Source organism: Lolium perenne, chromosome 4 (genome assembly GCF_019359855.2).
Source record: "Lolium perenne isolate Kyuss_39 chromosome 4, Kyuss_2.0, whole genome shotgun sequence".
Taxonomy (NCBI): Eukaryota; Viridiplantae; Streptophyta; class Magnoliopsida; order Poales; family Poaceae; genus Lolium; species Lolium perenne.
In genome coordinates, this window is record NC_067247.2 from 160,533,173 (window position 1) to 160,554,164 (window position 20,992).

Consider the following 20,992-nt stretch of genomic DNA (forward strand, 5'->3'; position numbering starts at 1 on the left):
CCCCCACTTGCAACGTTCGACGTTGGGATGGGAGGAGATGGGGAGGACGACGCGGATGAAGGGGAAGAAGGGGACGAAGGGGAAGAAGATGAAGGCGACGAAGGTGTGGTAGAGGTCGAGGCCGAAGGAAAGAAGAAAAAAAGAAGGGCAAACAACTACACGGAAATAGAAGACGCGACTTTGTGCCGAGCTTGCGCCTGCCATGGGGATGGATGCAGTCTCCGGCACCGATCAAACCGGGAAGCGCTACTGGCAACGCATCGAGGACAAATTCCATAAACTGATGCCGCGCGTTCGCCATCCCGTCGATCGCACGTACCGATCCCTCCAAGGATGTTGGGACGCGATCAAACTGGCATGCAGCCGATGGGCGGCAGCAATGGATCATGTGGTGTCGAATCCTTCTAGCGGCGCAACTGTGGATTAATATGTGAGTGAATTTTCTTGCTTTTTATGTTTGCACAATTTGTGTTTGGTTTGGTGACCACATATTGACGATTTCATATTTATTTTGCAAATGTAGGACTGCATTGCCGATGCGAGGTACATAGACATGGCTAGCAGCAAGGGCAAGAGCTTCACCATGGGTCATTGCTTTGATGTGCTTCAACACCTCCCTAAGTGATAATTGAGGGACGAAGAAATAGCACCCAAAAAAGCTGCAATGGTTGCGTTGGACGATACACAGGAAGAGAAAGAGGGTCGGAACAATGACAAGCCGGAGGGAAACAAGAAGGCCAAAGAGAGGCTCAAACTCGAGGGGGGGGCAGCATTGTTGACAGACAAGTTTGATCAAATGATGAAGTTCAAGGAGGTGATTGCAGCCAGACTTTGAGACCAAGCTTGTCATCATCGAGAAGAAGAAAGAGGTGAGTCTTGCTAAGGTTGAAACCAGCCGAGAGGAAGCAAAGAACAAGGCCAAGTTGGAGCAGATGAGGATCAACGTGAAGAAGGTCAAAGCAATGAAGCAACTATTGACTGAAGAGAGGGAGATCATGATGATGAATACAAAGGACATGAATGAGCAACAAATGAAGTGGTAGAAGGAGGCTTCGGCGGATATCATGGAGAGACGAAGACTAGCTCGTGGAGAGGCAATTGGTGATGGATCTGTGACTCATGGAGGTGGTGAGTGGTCTTACCTCCGTTTGATGCCGGCGGTGAGAGGAGATGGTGAACTATGAACTATTTGCTATGATTGTATCATTTGATATTTCCACTATAAACTATGCATGAGTTATTTGCATTTGATTGTGCCATTTATTTGATCATATGTCAATTCTGTGATAAACCCTGCCTTTACGACTTTGGAAGCCACTGTTTTACAGTTTTAGTTTACATGCTCTGTTCTACGCCAGCGATTTTCTGACCCGTAAGGTGAACTGAACTCCGGATTTTTAGTTCACGTTTATACAGGCTCTGTTAGAGATGATCCAACTTGAGTTCAGTTTGGGCGTGGAGACTACCGATAAGAATTAACCCAGCCTCTCCGTCCATCGATCAAAACTTCAAAAGGGGTGGTCAATACGCGTGTGTTGAATACAAGAAGGTCATGATGCGCAAGGTGGTTGCTATGTGTTGCTCAGAAATTTAAGCAAGTAGACAAAGAATAGGAACGAGACTATCAGGATCAGATCATACTACTTCAAGATATTGTGCTACTCCATATTTCATTACCTTTATAACACATAAATTAAGGAGAGATGCTAACTCCATTCTGTTAGTGACTTGCAAATATTCCTAGTTCATTACAATAATTTACTAGTAGATCACAGGGTACACACATCGGACAACCATACACCACTATATGGACATAACTTGACTCCAAAACCACAGGCTGCATTACAAGAACTACAAGTAGGACATCACTAAAGCACCCCCTACGTCATAAGAACTGTACGTTGCTACTCCAGAGCTCGCTGTTACGCCATAAAAGTAACACGCGCGAGTATATCTCTGCACACACGGTTGCCATTCCAGTGCTATCATACATGATTGATGGATCGGCTTCATTTTGCGAGGCAGGTTAGTCGGTTTCTGAGGCCTCTTCCTCTGGCAGATCAAAGGCGTCGATCTCCTGGAAGTATGCTCTCTGCTTCTTGACAAAATCATCTGGTAACTTGGGACTGCCTGAAGATGAGTTGTCCATCATCAGGTGCCTCTTCTGTTTAGAAATTCAACCTAGTCAGCCAGGTGAAAACATTGTTGCAACTGTTTCAACATTCTCAATTTTGCATCTAAAGTTGATTCCGCGGAAGCTGTTTATACAGCAGACCTTAGAACTGTTGTTTCCACTCGCACATGTACTACTCAAGTCCTTTTAAATTCAGAATAGGCACAAGATTGGTGGATCCTACATATGGACCTAAGTACCTAAGCTACATAATCCATGAACTGCCTTTAGTTTGTGTGATACTAGAGGCTATGGTATAGGCACTTCCTCTACAGCACCAATGCAGTGTCAAAATACTCGAGCCAGCATATCATGATATACAGTATTGAATAAATGCCTCGTAAGAGATAAACATGAAAAGGAGCATGAAAGAGAAAATCAATCTGGGCCTTATTTCCATTTACTGGTTATATACTAATGGATGAGAAAGTTTGAATAAAACCATGGGCTACAACAGCAAGCGTGACTAAAGTTTGTATGGGACAGTGATACAGATCATTCGAAGAGAGCATGGTGATCAAGGTAGAATTCTAGGGGAATGACTCAGAGTGTTGTGCTGCTTACCTTTTTAGCTGGATGACAAGGAGCTGAGGACGAAATAGGACGAGAATCCTGGGCTGCTGGGGAATTCTTAGTTGAGTGACTGAAAAGGAAGTGCAATTGAGTTAACTAAGTAATCTCACAATGCAAGCATTAACTATGGATGAAGTAACTAAACTAAGAATTCCAATGTTCAGACTTACTTATCCAGTTACCCCTATACTTCTGACACAGTATATGATTAGATAAATTTGTACTCTTCAAAAACCCGAAAACCCAAAAGCCTCAGCATGCTCTAATTATGTACAAAGCAATTGACGACAATAATTGCAGGCAGATAACAAAAAGACAACCAAAGTGATGAAACCAGGCAAAAATAACAAATGGAAAGGTATCTTATCAGTCAGACCTTAAACTCTTAACTGTTTCTACTGTGTTTAAATGGAAGGTATCATATCAGACTGGACAAGTTAGAACATGAACTCTAATTGTTTCTATTGAGTTTAAATGGAAAGGTGCCATATGAGTCTGGATAAGTTAGAACTAGAACTCCAACTGTTTCTAGTGTGTTATAAACAGAACAATGGCAAAGCATAATGAGATTAGGCTGCAGCTGCAAGCCACACAAAATGGGTAATTGCTGTTACACACCAGAAATGGCACCATGTAAAACCAGATGGACATTGACCATCGTGATGGCTGCCTGGTTGATGTACTCTACCATTTGCAGTGACAATATATTCTACTTGGTCCTGTTTTGAAACAAACTAGCATGCAGAAGAAGCTTATCACAAGTAAATCTCACAACAAATTGTACAGAAGCAGGCATAGAACTGCACGGTCTGAACCCAAGTAACGAATTGCAAGCCAGTTCTGAACCAAAGGAGTCACAGGTCAGCTTGCTCACCTGCTGGGCCTTGTAGCTTTCCCGGGAGGTGGGCAACTTGATGCTGCTCCGGTACGAAAGGGGGCCTTGCCGTTGGCGGGATTCCCCCTCCCCCGAGTTTTCCGGCTCGTGTAAACCGTGGAGATGGGTGATTTCGCGGAACTCAGCTCCTCAGCAGCTACAGAGATGCAGAGTCGGAATAATCCCAAATTTGTACAGCAAGGAGATCAAAAAAAATAAAATCCGCAGCACCGCAGAAATCGAACGGAGCAGCGAGCTAAGCTGGTACTGCTAGTGAGCTAGGGATTGGGCGGAGATGGGGCACTGAGCTCACCGGCGGCGGAAGGGGGCTTGGAGACCGGCGTGGCCGACGCGGCGGAGGAGCAGGCGGAGGCGTCGGAGGGCGCCGGCGGGACGGGCCGCTTGGCGCTAGGGTTTCTCGGGGCTGGGGTGCTCGGGAGGAGGTTGGTCAGATCCCCTAGGGGCAGCCCCGCCTTCCGCCGCCGGTGGTGTGGCGGTGGTGGTGGTGGTGGTAGAGGATTCCATCGCATTCGTGTGGTATTGGGTTGGATTTGGGGTGGGATTTGTATTTCTGTGCCGGAGCGGGAAGAAGGGAAGAAAAGCCTTGCCAGGGAAGATTGGGGAAGACGGTGGGACATTTCTGTTCGAGCACTGCTGAATTAATGCCAAAAAATTGCGAATGACCGCGCTCTTTGCAATTTCGCTTTATTCTACTCCTACTTTACTCTCTTCCTCCATAAAAAAATCTTTGGAGATTTATGATTTATCTATACACTAAACAGTGTTTAGAAGTACTTAAATATACTAACTTAGAGTTTCTACGAAGAAATGACGCCCAAATCACTACAAATCTGGGAACTTTAACGACGAGCGGTACGATCATCCGTGACTGTACCGGATACCCGTATCACCCTCCGTCAGGACCGTTTCATCGAACCAAACAACATTTGTGAGGCTCGAAGGACATATCTGGTGCGGGGTTACCCAGAACGCGAAACCGACCTCTGTGGGGCTATAAAAGGGGAGGGGAACCCTAGCCGCCATCAACAATTCCATCACATCTTGGCACGGCGAAGCCCTGTCACCGCCATACATCTCCACTGACACCTCCATCACACAATTGAAGTAAGGGAAAAAAGAAGGCTTCGAACAGGAGGCATTGCCATTAACGCCATCACCATCTCCGTGTTTATCATCGATCCCTCCATCCATCGCGTTGTAATCCAAACTCTTGTGGGTCTTGTATGTGTATCATATTCCTCCCTCCATGTTCATTCATATGATGTCTCGGGTCACTTTACTTGAGTAGTTTATTTCGGGATATGGATGAACCCTAGTATCAATATGAAATTAAATAAAGATGTATGTTGGTTAGTTGCTATATGTGAAAGTGGTGGTTGTCTTTGATGATGTTGTATTTTGTTTTTCATACAATATTTATCATTAGGATCTTCGAAGGCAATCATCGTTAAGCGTGGTTGGAGGTACGTGAGCGTACATGTGACATCAATCCACCACCTCTTTGCATCATGTCTTAACGAGGGGCAAGAGGTACAACAACTTACGACCATAGCCATGGGGAGACCCTTAATTACTGATCCTAGCGCGGCATGAGAATCGGGAAGGTAGTGGTTATGAGGGTTGTGAAACAATGCTTCTGGGAGCACCTATATTCACGCCTCTCCTCACTTCACCACATGTACTAATAAACACATTGAATTCTAATCATGATTAAATAATGTTAGTGGTGATTCCGGAATCCCCAATAACGTCTTTATATCGCTCTTAGTATACTTTCAGTTTTAGTTTACTTTTAGTATTCACTTTTATTATTCTATTACACATTCGCCGGTTGATTACAATAGTTCCATAAAAAACCAATAGAATAGGCTATTTCCTTAATTAATAGGATGTGAATGTGGTTGTATTGACAACAGTGTTGCGGAGTTGTTTACTTTCCATTCAACAAAATTTCCATGGGATCGTTCTTATAAATATTTGATGTTGTTAAGTACTGCAATAACTCTATTGTGGTGCAGAAAACCTATTCATCAACCTCCTTCACCGGTTTTTTCCCGCCATGGGTGATTACCTAGAATGTTCTTGAATGTTGCTCGCTTTTGCTGAGAAGGGCAAGAAACTAGAAGAGGCGGACTTTTTTTAGAGGGGTTTGTGCACACAAAAAAAGAGAGGCATGGATGTGTTCAACCACCAAGATTGCAAGTCAAATCGGATGTCTAATACCATCGGTAACACACTTAGCAAACTTTTAGGACTTGGATGTGCATTTTTATAGTTGTAGGACTAACTTGACACCCGTTGTATAGTTTTAGGATGTATGGTGTATTTTACTCATTCTTTTATACACCAAAATTGGCAACTTTTTCTGTTACTCTTTTGGTTTAACGTCATCTTTGAGTCGTGTCGGGAAAATATTTTAAAACAGTTCCGTAGAGACAGATTCCGGAAACTCCGAGTTTCACTCCAATTGGGACTATTTGTGATTTCCATTTAAGTCCTACGCAATAAAGTGTAATACATGAAGTTGTGCACTTTCGAAACTATTATTAGGTTAGTCTCTATAAATATAATAAAATTGCCAAATATTAGAGATTTAACATAATAAGCTACAAAATTCATGGGTACATTTTATATGTATCATCGTGCACCCGATCGTGAGCGGTTTTGTTCGAGGTACCGGACGATGGAGTGGGGCTCGCTAGTCAGATAGAGAAGAGAAAAAATGAGGAGGTGAGCTGGTGCTTGGGAGACAAGGACAACGAAGAGGGGATGGGTCAGCTCAGTTGGGCTGGTCTAGCTGGATCGGTCTGCTCCCCCCTTCTATTTTCTGCTTTAATTCAAACCTATTTGGGTTCTATTTAAACTTCTCTAGACAATCTCAAGCAAATTTGTAAAATCAATTTATGTAGGATAACTGGATACTTTGTGAAAAGACACAGATTTCTCTTATAGAGGGGTGAATAGGAGATTTAGATCTTTTACTATAATGGCTTGAACAAATTCAGAATAAAACTAGTATTTAATTCAAGAAGAAAACCTATATATACTATGGTTCACCTACGTGCACCAATAACTTATGCTAACCAAGAAAAACAACTATGTGATAACAAGATATATTACTTCAAACATTAAGGCTATCACAAAATTAAGTGCATAAGTAAAGAGTTTGGGTATGGAAATAACCTAAGTGGCGCGAAGATGACGATGTATCCCGAAGTTCACACTTGCAAGTGTTACTCTCTGTTGGAGCGGTGTGTTGAGGCCAAAGCACTCCAAATACCACGAAGGCATCACCATTTCTCCTTGAGAATTTCCACCAAAAGAGATGTCCTCGATCCACTATGAAACCTTGAGGGTGATTACCGAACCCGCACAAAAGCTTGGGGCAATCTCCACAACTTAATTGGAGGCTCCTAAGAACCTCCACAAAAGGCCTCACACTTGAGGAATATTCACAACTTAATTGGAGACCCAAAGAACACCACTAAGTCAGAAAACTAAAAACTTACGCAAATCTCCACAACTTAATTGGAGGCCCCAAGAACACCACCAAGCTATCTAGGGTTCCAAGAACCCAAGAGTAAAAAATCTTCTCACTTTAACTTCCACGAATCACCGTTGAGAGCTCAAACCGATGCACCAAATGCAATGGCAAGAACACCACCAAGATGCTCAAATCTCCCACTCCCAAATTCCACCAAAGGTACAAAATCTATTGGGGGAATAAGAGAGGAAGAACAAATATGAAATTCACAAAGAACTCAAGAGCAAGATCTAGTATGTTCCTCTCACTTAAAGAGGATATTGATTAGTGGAAATGTAGATCTAGATCTCCTCTCAGTTTCCCTCAAAGAGAATCAAAAGCATAGGAGAAATATAGGGTTAGAGAAAGCTCGCAAGATCAACAATGGAGGAGAGAGAGTAGGCGAGAAGCAACCAGTCCAAGGGGAAAAAAGGAGGCCTTTTATAGCCCCCCCCCCCCCCCCCCGAAAAAATATATGACTATTTCAGTCAGTTAACATGGGAGACTCCAGACCACCATACAGAGATCAAGGCACACTTCGAAACAGAGAAAATTGGGTTCCAACCATAAAGAGAACCATCATAGTCCAAAAGGTAAGATATAAAAAAAAGTTTAAACTATCTATAAAAGACAAATATGTAAAACCTCCAACATGAAAAATGCAACACCTTGAGTTAGGAAACTCCGATTAGGTGAAACCAATTTTTTTGGAAAGAGGTTGACAAGACCTACCCCACAAAGACTGGAAATCTCAAGAATAAGTGGTGTAGATTTTACATTAATTTAGTGGTGAAACCTCTAAACCTGGAAAAACTCCAACATAAAAATGTAACAAGCATTTCATGCAAAATACATTGTCGATGAACTAGAGCTTGTCATGAGAATAAGAACAAGCTCTAAAACACCTATGCCAAACAGATGGCTCCTCGAGAAGAGGCCGGCAGCTCTGACACCGAAGACGGGCCCTGGAGAGGAGATGCGCAAGACCCGCGCCGAATAGGACCACCAATGTCATTGCCTCACAAGCCTCCACCCGGAAACGTCCGCATCTCTGATTGACCTCCTGCCAACCCAGATGTTGTGTGTGTCCAGCCCGTCGGGGCACGCGAAGAGGATCACCGGCTTCAAGACGACGCCCTCAAGAGGGGAAACGTTGATGGAACAACATCATCGTCCGATCCCGCAAAGTAGGATCTAGGCTTTCACCTGGAGCCGTGAACCTGAGGTGAGCGAATGCCGGAGAGCTCCACAACCGCCCCCCAAGGAGGACGACGACATCCGCGGACGCCGCGTGGTAAGGCTTTCGCCCGGAGCAATCGACCATCCACTTCCCCACGCGGCCGGACAGCAAGACAGAGACCGAAGCGCCGCCAGCCCGCACCCCACGGACACACACCTCCTATGCGGCAACAGCGCCACCGCCTCACAGGAGCCACCGCCGACCCCAAAACCAGACCGAGGAGCTAAGCGCGCTCCACCAGTACCACCCGCACCACGCAGAGGTGAAGAGCTGAGCCGCAACACAGCTGTCGGCCGAACTCGCCGAGGCAGAGCACCGCGGGCGCCGCCAGCGCCAACCGCCACAGAGAGGGGGCTTCGACGAACGCCGACACGGGGATCCAAAATGAAGAGTGATGAGGTCTAAGACCCCGTGTGTGGCCCGATCTTGCGGTTGACCCAAAATCCAAAGGAGGGAGAGAGGGAGAGCGCGAAGAACACGAAGAACACGATGAACTCACGCACGCACACCAACCCGATACAATCGATACTTACCCCGTGGCTCGATGGACCACGCCAATAGAATCAACCCGGAAGAGACACGCGGTAGAATTCCGAGCGGAGAGATTGGTGAGGGAGATGAATCTAGGAGTGGGAGAGAGAGTGGGTAACACTAGAATCTCACACACCAAATCCAATCATCCAACATAGGTTGCCTTGATACAAAGGGGATGAAACCCTAGGGAGACAAAGCTCATCTTCATGTTTAAGCTATCATCTTGTCTAAGGGGTAAAGGAGGGGTCCTAGGTGCTTATATAGAGGTACAAGCCAGCTTGGGCCGAAAAGGTACGCAAGTGGATAACTTAGGCAGCTTGGGGAGTCATTCCCGTCGGATCCGGTTTGGGGCCGGTCAGACCGGGCCTGGGACCGGGTGGTCCGGTCCTGGGGCCGGTCGACCGGGCGGCAACCGGACAGTCCGGTCATGGGGCCGGTCCAACCGGGTTCTGGGCCGGCCAGCCTTCTTCTCCTCTTTCCTTCTTCTTCTTCTTCTTCTTCTTCTCTTCTTCTTCTCTCTTCCTTGCACCATGATGAATGGCTCCTCTTCCCTTCCCTCGCTTACGTGCACCATGGGTGTTCCTCCTCTCCGGTCCTCGATGACTCTTGTACCTAATGACATATAACATGTCGACATGAGGTAGCATTCCATTCAAGGTATCTACGAGGTCGAGTATCGAGAGGAAGGAGTTCACCTTGTCGCGTGTAGCGTGGGTGAGGGTTGAAGGTCCACTTGGGGGACTCTTTGGCCATGGTGTAGCGTCGACGATAGGCGGGGTTGCACTTGATGGTCTTGGTGTAGCGACGTCGGTGACCGGGGCTACATCATCTCCCCCCCCTTGGGGAAGAGTCGTCCTCGACTCTTGTTTCTCCTCATCGAAGAGGTAGTCCATGACGGATGTCCCATGTAGAGTTGGGTAGTCGCGGTCGAAGAAGAACTTGGAGAAAAACCACTTGCGAAGGGAAAGCTCCAAGAGGCATTTGGCAAAAATGGGAACCAAAAGAGTGTGGGTGTATCCAACATGTGGAAGGGCAAAAATTTGTGCATGTAAGAGTTGTATGGTGTCAAAAATGTGTGGTGTAGCATTGTCCCAAACAAGTGGAACAAACAAAAGGCAAGTGTCGGCGGCAAAATTTGGGGCAAAATTGTTATGTGCAATGGCCAAGCGATGGAGACTTCGAACTTCGGAGAGTATGGTTGGCTTGAGCCGAGTATGAGTGTCCTCAAGTGTGAAAGAATCCATTGCAATTGCCAAAGATGAAATGAGAAATCCAAAGAAGAGCAACTTTTTGTGTGACATGTGGCACAAGATGCATAAGGTGTCTCTCACATGTATGACATGGTCCTTGAGATTCTTGGAGTGTATGATGATAACATCAAGACATACAACAACCATTGTGCCAACAAGATGTGTCAAGATATGTTGCATAAGAAGCAAAAGAGGTGACGAGGAGTTGGACCAAACCGGAAACTCGACAAGGCAAGTCGGAAACACATGAGGGCGAAGGCTTGTGTGAACATACCCTTTGGTGTGATTCCCGCGGGTTGGGTCCTTGTTGGGGTAGCTCTCAATTGCGCGTTTCATGAGCTCATGCTCCATAGCGGTGGAAGTTGTCATTCGGGTACCTATACACACAAAAGAGAAAACAAAAAGCGTGTGTGCATGGTAGAGGAACACATCATCCATCATGATGTTCCATGTCTTGTGCACATCACCATTAGTGTCAATCAAGATATTATGAAATGCATGGCGATAGTGCAAATGGCAAGAAGGTGCATTCATGGCATGTGGTAACTCATGATCATCAAAAAGTGAGAAGGCTATGGGGGCCATCTCGTGGACAATGAAATAAGCATTCTTGCATACCAAGCATAAGAAAGAGCAATTGTTCGCAATCTTGGATGCAAGGATCATGGAAGAGTGTAAACATTTGGGGCAAAGCATGCGGAAGCTAATGTCATCCTTGTCATTATCATTGCAAGCAATACATGGTAAAGAGCAAGTGGTCGACATATTGCAAGCAATGGTGGAAAAATCGAAGCTCTCATAGCATGGCATGGTCATGGTATCACAAGCATTCACTTCCACATGATCAACAATGTTATCAAGCAAAGTATCGCATGGGAAAATGAAAGTAGCATGTGATGTAGCAAATGTATCATCAAGATCATGCATGCACTCATAAGTCATCATGTCCACTAGTGGGATCATGGCATCATCAACACCTATGTTGTTACCTTTGTAGGCCGACTCATGTGAAGTAGGTGTTGTGGAAGTAGGAGGATCCATGTGGTCGACATGTCCATCTTGGAGCAAGCATGGTGAGATATCATCATCTTCATGCACCATGTACATCATCTCCATGAGCGGGAACTCGTCCTCCGTGGAACCTAGTGCAACATAAGAAGATACAAACGAGGGAGAGGTTAATGTGTTAGAAAATGCGATGTCCTCCATGGACCTATCATCTACCTCTCTCAACTCACTTTGTGTATCACTCATGTCCTCCAAACGGAAGCACTCAAACTCACATATGGGGTGGAAGTCACTCAACTCACTATCACTCTCACTCAAGTGGGCTAAGTGGCTCTCATGCTCACATGGGATTGGTACCAACTCATCAATGAAGCATAGGGGAGTAGGCTCGACTTTCTCATCTCCATGCGCCTCCTTGGTTGAAGGGAAATTCCCATGCTCAACCATCTCAACTCCATGCGCCTCCGTAGGTGAAGGGAGAATCCCATGGTCACCATGCTCAACTCCATCGCCTCCCAAGTCATCCTCAAGCGGTGGCGCCGTAGTGTTGATGAGAGCTAGGCTCGGCTCAATGTCACCCTTGAGTTCACCTTGGCGATCTTCATCTTGAAGTGTGGGCGCGATAGGCATCTTGGAGACTTGTGCATTGAGCTCGTCGAAGTAGAGCTTCTTGGCGCTTGGCGTTGTGCATTGCCATGCCACATGACCCTTGGCCTTGCACACCTCACATAGGAGATTGGGACATTCCCGTGGAGGGTGGCCTTGTTGCTTGCACTTGTAGCACCGGAGTCCATAGGCATGTGATGAGGTAGGGGTCATTGTGGTGGTGGCGCAAGAGGTAGAAGTCGCCTCATGAGGAAGGTATGTGCGATGTGCACTTGCCGTCCTTGTAGTGGTGGACACCCTATCATGGTGTTTGTCGCCTTCATGTCGAGGCTCTCGTCTTCGTGCATCATCACCATGGCTTGAGTGGTGTCGTCGAAGACTCGTGGAAGATGTTGGTCGATGGCGATCATGAAGTGGCTTGTGGCGGCGAAGCTCATGTGGTGACGTATGTCGATGACGGTCCTTGCCATGCCTAGATGATGGCTCATGCGACTTGGCATGTTGCTTGTGGCGCCTTGTGGAGCTTGGAGAAGAGTGTCGATGACGCTCATGATGGGGACGCTCGTGATGCTCCAAATGGTGTACTTCAAGTCGACGATCTTGTGCATAAGCACTCTCATGGTGGCGCCTTGTGGAGCTCGGAGACGAGTGTCGATGACGATCATGATGAGGACGCTCTTGATGATCCATATGGTGGTGCCATCGTGGAGGTCCTCTATCCTCATATGTAGCTCCATTGGCCAAGTAGGGGTATGTAGGAGCATCGATGTTGCTCATGGTGGAGTCGAGGTGAGGCTCCGTCACGGTGTCGATGTCGTAGACGTGGCTTTGCTCCACCATGTCGTCCCTGCTTGACGAGCCATTGTCGATGTAGAGCTCGTCGATGTCGTCCTCAAGGTGGTGATCCACCATGTCGTCCATGCTTGAGGAGCCATTGTCGATGTAGAGCTCCTCGATGTTGGTCATGTCGGTGATGCTCGCGGAGCCATAGTCGGTGTCGAGCTCCACATGCTCCTCCACATCCGCGGTGCTTGAGGAGGTGTCCTCCTCGGAGTGCTCCGTGTACTCCTCCGTATCCTCATCTTCGCTATCCATGTTAGCACGATGGTATGTATATGGTGTATGTTAGTGGAAGAACACTACCTCGCAATCTTACCGTGGTATGATAAGATCGGGGCGATCCAACAAGCCGAGGTCAAAACACAATTGTATCGGGCACTCACACAAAAGCACACGCAAAAGCTAGCAAATATGGTGTTAGGTGAGTGTGGTGGAAAGCCAAAAGACGAAATCCGAAATCAAGTATGTTGTCAAGAGTGGGTGAAATCCAAAAAATTCAAATGTCAAAGCGATGATCACTATAAACACGGAAAAGATGTGGAACGCACACACGAGATGAACGGGGTTAGTGCGACCAAGGAATGAGCGGAAAAGTGTAAGAAGCCCTTAAGCAAGGGTGCTCGGTGTCACACTAACACAAGAAGAGATCAAAGCTTCGGTTGCAAAGGAAGAGACAACAAGATTCACACGTGGCCTCTCTTCTCTTATCTCTCTTTTGCTTAAAAGCTTATGACACTCTTTTGTACACGGTGACACTTGCACTCTTTTGTATCTATGGTGGCACTTTCACACTTTTGTATGTATGGGTGTATGGTGCTACTTGCACTCTTTTTGTGTTTTTGTGGCTTTTTCACACACTATGATGGTGTTAGCCTCGCTTTTGCTATCTTGCCACACGAGTGTTTGCTTGGGTGCCTTACTCAACGCGACACACACACCTCACAATGCGGGGCCACGTGCAATGTCTCGCAACACTAGACAAGCAATGCTCGATGGGATAGATCGCAAAAGGAAGAGGGGTTACAAGGTGACCTGCAAGTTATACCTGCGATGATGGTGGTGGTGAACACACAACTTGTGATGAAGGTGGTGGTGTCAAGAGTACGGTTGCAAGTCCGGGGTGCCGAGGATGTCGTCGCTTGCTTCGGAGCTGCGGGTTAGTTTCACAAACAAGGCACTCAAACCGGAACAAGCAAACACAAGTTAGCGGAAGAAAACGGTCAAAGTAGCTTGGCGGTGGTGGCGGTGGTATGCCGGTGGTGGTGGTGTCGATGCCCTTGCGGTTGCGGCGGAGGTTATGGAGCCGCGGTGATGTTTCCCGGTGGTTGGCGGAGGTGGTGGTGGAGGTGGCGCCCGGTTGGCGCCCGGTTGACCAGGCCCTGGACCGGCCTGTCCGGTCTACAGCCCGGTTGACCGGGTTCTGGCCCGGTTGGCGCCCGGTTGGCGCCCGGTTTGCGCCCGGTTGGCGCCGGTCTGGCGCCCGGTTGACCGGCCACAGTGCCGAGCTGTCCGGTCAACGCCGGTTGGCGCCCGGTCGACCGGATTTCGCGGGGCACAGTTTTTCTCTCTCCTGTTCTTGAGCGAAATCAAGCCAAATCGACCAAAACGAAGGGAAATAATGGAATTGGGGGCTAAAAGTTGGGGAGATAGTAGATCAAGCACTCCAACACCAAATCCATGGACCAAAACCACTCAAAACGCAACCAAATCGCAGATCGGTCAAGAGGCAAATTAGGGCTATTTTTGGGGATTTTTGGGGAAAAAATTTAGAGACGAAATTGGATGGGTGGGGGGTCAAATCCGCGGAAACCAAAGGCTCTGATACCATATGATGAGGTCTAAGACCCCGTGTGTGGCCCGATCTTGCGGTTGACCCAAAATCCAAAGGAGGGAGAGAGGGAGAGCGCGAAGAACACGAAGAACACGATGAACTCACGCACGCACACCAACCCGATACAATCGATACTTACCCCGTGGCTCGATGGACCACGCCAATAGAATCAACCCGGAAGAGACACGCGGTAGAATTCCGAGCGGAGAGATTGGTGAGGGAGATGAATCTAGGAGTGGGAGAGAGAGTGGGTAACACTAGAATCTCACACACCAAATCCAATCATCCAACATAGGTTGCCTTGATACAAAGGGGATGAAACCCTAGGGAGACAAAGCTCATCTTCATGTTTAAGCTATCATCTTGTCTAAGGGGTAAAGGAGGGGTCCTAGGTGCTTATATAGAGGTACAAGCCAGCTTGGGCCGAAAAGGTACGCAAGTGGATAACTTAGGCAGCTTGGGGAGTCATTCCCGTCGGATCCGGTTTGGGGCCGGTCAGACCGGGCCTGGGACCGGGTGGTCCGGTCCTGGGGCCGGTCGACCGGGCGGCAACCGGACAGTCCGGTCATGGGGCCGGTCCAACCGGGTTCTGGGCCGGCCAGCCTTCTTCTCCTCTTTCCTTCTTCTTCTTCTTCTTCTTCTTCTCTTCTTCTTCTCTCTTCCTTGCACCATGATGAATGGCTCCTCTTCCCTTCCCTCGCTTACGTGCACCATGGGTGTTCCTCCTCTCCGGTCCTCGATGACTCTTGTACCTAATGACATATAACATGTCGACATGAGGTAGCATTCCATTCAAGGTATCTACGAGGTCGAGTATCGAGAGGAAGGAGTTCACCTTGTCGCGTGTAGCGTGGGTGAGGGTTGAAGGTCCACTTGGGGGACTCTTTGGCCATGGTGTAGCGTCGACGATAGGCGGGGTTGCACTTGATGGTCTTGGTGTAGCGACGTCGGTGACCGGGGCTACATCAAAGAGTCAGCGCGGCAGATGCGCGAGCTTCCCGGACCAGCCACCATGCTGCCTCGCAGGTCGCAGCCACGGCGGCCACCACCACCACCACCATGCCTCCCCTCCGAGGCCACCACCACCTCGGAGCTGCAGACGCCGGCCGGAATAACCCTGGGCGTCAGTCACCACCGTTCATCGCACAATGGTAGTATAGCATGCATAATGGCTGTCCGATTTCATACCGCATTTAGTCCTCAACGATCGTGATTGCACGATGGGCTAGGTGAACGTAGCCCGTAGGTACGTGCGTACTCTTAAGCACGTTGTCCTTTTGAAGACGATCGACGATGGAGACTCACGGCTTAACTAATGAATCAACAAAGTGAACGTAGGTGCGCTTTATCATCAATGTGCACACGTTACATGCTTGTTAAGCTACAATCAATGAAAAGAGCGATACTTTTTCATTCTCCGTAGACCCGTTTTACAAGCTAGCTAGGCGAACTTAAGTGTGTGGCAATTTCTCAGACTGGCTTCATGAATCATGATTAGTATGTCGTCAAAATCCTGAGAAAGTTCAACAGCGAGGCGCTAGTGGTGATTTCGTCAACCTCAAGATATGCCGGCTCAGTCCCTCGGAGGTGCTCATAGGGGTGTGCGTGCGTGCGTTCATAGGGGTGTTTGTACGTGCGTGTTTGTAAGCGTCTGCATTGTACTGTGTTCTAAAAAAAAAAATCCTGAGAAAGCATATATTCTTTTTAAGAGTAAGGGCGTACCATGTTTTTATAGAAAATAGAATTACAAGTACAAAACGACTTCACTAAACGCCCATACCGGCTAGTTTGAAAACAAAGAGGCTATCCTAAATTGAGCAACAATGTCACGTCTCAACCAACACTAGTCACCTCCGAAGATCAATAACACATTCTAAACTTTCCTTGTCGATGCCATAGAAGTTGGACTTGGTCGGTCCCGTGAAACTACAGCTGGGCCGCATGGGAAGCCCTGCCCGGCCTGACCTGGCCCGAAAATTCTTGGCCGGGCTGGGCTCGGGCCTGATTTTTGAACCTGACTGTCAGCCTGGGCCGGGCCCGGGTTTGATTTTTGAGCCCAACCGTCGGGCCAGGCTGGGCTCGGGCTTGCATTTTTTACGATTTAGGTAAGGTTCGGACCGGGCCAGACTTTTGCCAGATTGGGTTGGGTTCGGGCTCAATTTATAGGTCCAACAGTCGGGCAGGCCAGGTTCAGGTTTGACATTTTAGTTTCGGGCTTTTTCGGGCTTGTCCCAAAATTCGGCCCAGCCCGAGTTTTGCCCAGGTGTACGTGAAAGGCATTGTCTTGAACTTAATTAACACCAACATCGTACATTACGTCCTTGAGGATCACCCTTAGACATGTGATCAAGCACCGGAGTAAAGCAACAGTTGTGTCTCCAATGGAGGCCTTACGAAGCATATATGACTATACACTATTTCAAAACACATATAGTACTTGTGTATATTGATCCGATTGCTAAATTTCTACTCCAATTAATATACAACAAACATTCTCACAATTATTACACACCACACAGTCTTGATCATATTCCTCTAATCCTCTTATATAGTTCTTATACGCTAGCACAAATAGGGTTGGGGGAGTGGGATGGTAGTGGTTAACCTGTTAACGCTGCATTGCCTAGCCGTGCCAACCTCCAAGCTTCCAACATCTTTCAAGTTCCCCAAAAGTCTCTTCTTCTGAGGTTGAAAAGTCCCTCTCAACCTTCTGGTCCAGGATTCCTTCATGCATTATGGAACCATCGTAATCTGAATTCTGATTATTGTGTTCTTACTTATATTTGGGAGACAGAGAGGAAAAGCAAGCGAACATTTATTGTTAAATGAGGTTTGGTTCTTCTTACAACACACGTCTCCTGTCTAGCTCAAAACAATACTGCAGAATTACGAGTATGTTTGTTTTGCCCTTCTTCAGAAAGGAGCAGCAGCTGGTACCAAAACTGAAGAATGAGAAAATATAGCATTTTCGCATCAGTAAATCATTTCATCACGACTGCTATTTTCTGACAAGATTTAAATACACCCGAATAAATTAGGCACTCGATTAAAAAAATTAAATGCACTTAATATACAGGCCAGCTGTGTTTGGTACACAGTAGTTGGCCTTGGCTAACTTCTCCTACAGACAATTGTACCTAAGCCCCCATATAACAAAAAAAATTCCAACAGCCAATATCTGCACGGTTTCTTTACAGACAAGACATTCTTTCTTTCTGGTAGGCACTTGAAATCTTGAGAACCAACTGCAATAATATTGCTCATGATTGGTTATCCTGTTCCTACCAATTGTAATGTGCAGGTACATATTGCTGTGTTAACAAAAACAACTCCATCTGAAAAAAGGGAGCAGGTCAGTCTGGACAATGTCCATGCACCAACTACATTGATCATTTCTTTCGCACATCTTTGTTTTTTGGAGGCATTTTACATACCTTCGTTATGAAAATTAAGCCTGAAGAAAGGAGGATATTTTTAATCAGATTGCACTGCTTGTGGTTGCTTTAGTCGGCTAGCAACCACCACAAATACTAGTCCTGGAAAAGAAATATAGCAACACACCATCCTCCTCCCTTCCTGCTCCCAGACATCTTTATATCCTCACGCAGCGCACGGCAATGGCGACCTTGCTGCTGCTGCTGCCCCACCACCATTACCAATCGGAAGGGAGAAGGGAGCAGAGGACAAAGCATGGACTGCTGCATCTGCGGCCCCATGGCCGCCATCTACAGGCCTCCGAGGAACACCATCTGCTCCCCTTGCTACGAAGGTGCCAAGTCCATCATCGCCTTCCTCAACGACGACGAGCGCGCCGCTGGTGATGGCGGTGGCGGCAGCAACGGCTACCGGGGGTTGTTCAAGCACACCAATAGCTCCACCAAGGCAAGAGCTCTAAGCCTTTAACTTCATTAAACCTTATATATGGACTCCAATGTTGCATCTCAAATGTAATATACATTAGGTTTTTCTTGAATATATGTCAAGTGAATTAAGTTGGAAAATTAAGTTGAAACTCTGCATGTAAAGCGAGATACAAGCTGATGTGGCTTCTTCGGAAAGCAGGAATTCCATCTCATTGAGTTCTGGTCAGCCGTCACTGCAATTTTACCGACCGGTGCGCTGCATGTCTCCATCAAAGAATTGCATGTCTGAACAAAAAAAAAGTTTGGTCCGTGATAATGACAGACACGACTCTGATGATTGAAGCATGCACACTGGTGTTTTTGAATTATTATTTTTACAAGTTGTAAAACTTGAATTCAAATTGCTTTTCTTGATGTGTGTTCCGTTGTTTCAGGGCATGGCAGAAGTATGGGAGCAAGTAAAGGAGATGAGAGACAGGGAGGAGGAGGCGAACCAGCGGGCAGGGTTCCTCGAGCAGGGCTTCGGGTCGGCCTGGATGGAGGGAGCTCACACCGACATCGTCGTCAAACCTGGAAATGGACCTCCGATCCCAGCGCACAAGGCTATCCTGGTGAGCCGCCATTTCCACCTCATTAACGTGCCCTCCCCGGACTTTCTCGCCTGGTGATGGAAGAACTAACCCCGGCCGGCCGTGCGTCGGGTGCGTGCGTGCAGGCGGCGAGGTCGGAGGTGTTCCGGCACATGCTATGCTCCGACGAGTGCAAGGCGGCCCCCGCCAGCGACTGCGTCTCCCTCCCGGAGCTCGCGCACGACGAGCTCTCCCTCCTCCTGGCATTCCTCTACACGGGCACGCTCGACGCCGCGTCGGCGGCCACGGCGACGGAGGCGTCGGAGCGACGGCTGCACGCGCTCCTGGTGGCGGCGGACAAGTACGACGTGCCGTTCCTGGGGCGGGCGTGCGAGGCGCGGCTGGCGGCGGCGGTGGATCCCGAGAACGCGCTGCGGACGCTGGAGGTGGCCGACCGGGTCAGCTCCTGCGCCGCGCTGAAGGAGCGCGCCATGGGAGCGGTGGTGGAGCACGCGGAGCAGGTGGTGTTCTCCGACGAGTACCACGACTTCGCCGTCAGGAACGCCGGCCTGTGCGTCGAGATCACCAGGGCGCTGCTCGCCAAGGCCGCCGGCGCCAAGAGGGTGTGTACTGAAAAGTCTGAAGATGTATATAGGTAGGATAGGATGCAGCTGTTTTCTGCTTATGTCTGAAGATGTATACACGTGTGTCTGAAATGCCATCAATGCAAGATTTATTCAGGTTCATCTCGTGTTCCTATTGTCGAGTTGCCTGCTAGAACAAGCCACAATTTTATGTTCCCATATCCGAGATGCTACTCGATGACAAGTTGACAACAAATGATAAACGAAGTAGGATAACCGCGGTTGATAAAATTACAAAAAAAAAACACCACAATTGTGGCCATGGTTTAATAAAGCAACCATTTTATGTTACGATTTAAAAAAATCATCACTCCATGGTTGACAAACTTCAAGATTGACACGTAACAAGAAAAAAAAACACTGATTTGTGTCTAACATTAGTTTAATGGCCAAACTGACATACGAGTCCTGCTGCCCTGGCTAACGTGGCATGCACACTTTGCAAAAAAGCTCTTCATACATTATAAATTCTAATTTGGTGGGCCTCATGTCCTTCTTTCATGTGGTTAGCAGCTCGGACGCTACCGCTAGCATGCTCGCAGGTAGCTCCCCCAGCTCGCGGCCTAGCCATGCCAATGCACGAATGCCATCGTCCCAATCGCCGGTCCCGAAGGATGAGCCACGACGTGGTGTCTTCTCGCTTGTGGGAGAGGATGATGGCAGGCCGCGGTGGCCCCTCTCCCCTGCCGTGGGGGAGAAGGGGCGGCGAACCTGCGTGGCAAGGCGACGTGGAAGGGGGAGTTCACTGGGGCACTGCACGAGCATACGTGGCCGTCCGCGACGGGGGTCATCTCCCTGCTCCTGGCCTCCTGCCCCTCTTCCTGTCTGTCCCCGTACCTTGCCTCCTCCGGCCCTCCCTATCCCGTCCGCCTTTGACCAACGAGGGAAGAAGGGGTAGCAAGAGCATGCTCCCTTGCACCCTCCCCATCCCGGCCACCACGCTGCCGCTCCTCACTCGTGCTCAGAAGTCGGCGGTGGCGCACCATGAAATCGAAGCACCGACACCGGGGCACCTCCCCCGCGGCCGAGCCTCCGTCGTCGCTTCCTCCCCCTCCATGACACCTCCTCCCCGAATGGCATGGCGGAGCAGCCAGTGGAGAACACCAGCCACATGCTATCCTTGGTGACGGTGGTTGTTTTTTATAGAGAGAGGAGAGAAGAAAGGGTATGATCTGATAAGTGGTCCCTCTACAATTTATCAAAAAGCCAGACCTATGAAAGTCTATCGTGTGTCTCCTTTGACACTTTCCTGGTGCCACTTCAACCTGATAGTGGGATCCACATGTTAGTTTGGCCGTCAAACCATTATTAGACTCGAATTCGCGTTTTTTATACGTGTCAACCCTGAATTGGTGGTTTTTTGAAACCCTAGCCACACATTGCGATGTTTTTTTTTAAATTTTCTCAACCATGCCTACAAGTTCGAGAAACAATGATTCTATA

At 48.0% G+C, this 20,992-nt stretch overlaps 2 protein-coding genes across 3 annotated transcripts; one reads left to right on the forward strand and one right to left on the reverse strand.

Annotated features, from left to right (window-relative positions):
• Positions 1-1,638: 1,638 nt before the first annotated feature.
• On the reverse strand, positions 1,639-4,256 carry LOC127294327 (uncharacterized). The gene is made up of 4 exons (XM_051324126.2): positions 3,934-4,256; positions 3,621-3,777; positions 2,738-2,816; positions 1,639-2,164 (listed from the first exon to the last, which is right to left on the reverse strand). The coding sequence occupies exons 1-4, from the start codon at positions 4,148-4,150 to the stop codon at positions 2,027-2,029; spliced, it is 591 nt and encodes a 196-aa protein (XP_051180086.1). The 5' UTR covers positions 4,151-4,256; the 3' UTR covers positions 1,639-2,026.
• Positions 4,257-18,033: 13,777 nt separating this feature from the next.
• Positions 18,034-19,651, forward strand: LOC127294328 (BTB/POZ domain-containing protein At3g56230). Of its 2 annotated transcripts, XM_051324128.2 has the most exons (4): positions 18,148-18,355; positions 18,536-18,587; positions 18,771-18,947; positions 19,052-19,651. In XM_051324128.2, the coding sequence occupies exons 1-4, from the start codon at positions 18,294-18,296 to the stop codon at positions 19,562-19,564; spliced, it is 804 nt and encodes a 267-aa protein (XP_051180088.1). In that variant the 5' UTR covers positions 18,148-18,293; the 3' UTR covers positions 19,565-19,651. The 2 variants fall into 2 exon arrangements, with proteins under 2 accessions (XP_051180087.1, XP_051180088.1); XM_051324127.2 differs by lacking the exon at positions 18,536-18,587 and having other exon boundaries at positions 18,034-18,355.
• The last annotated feature ends 1,341 nt before the right edge of the window (positions 19,652-20,992 follow it).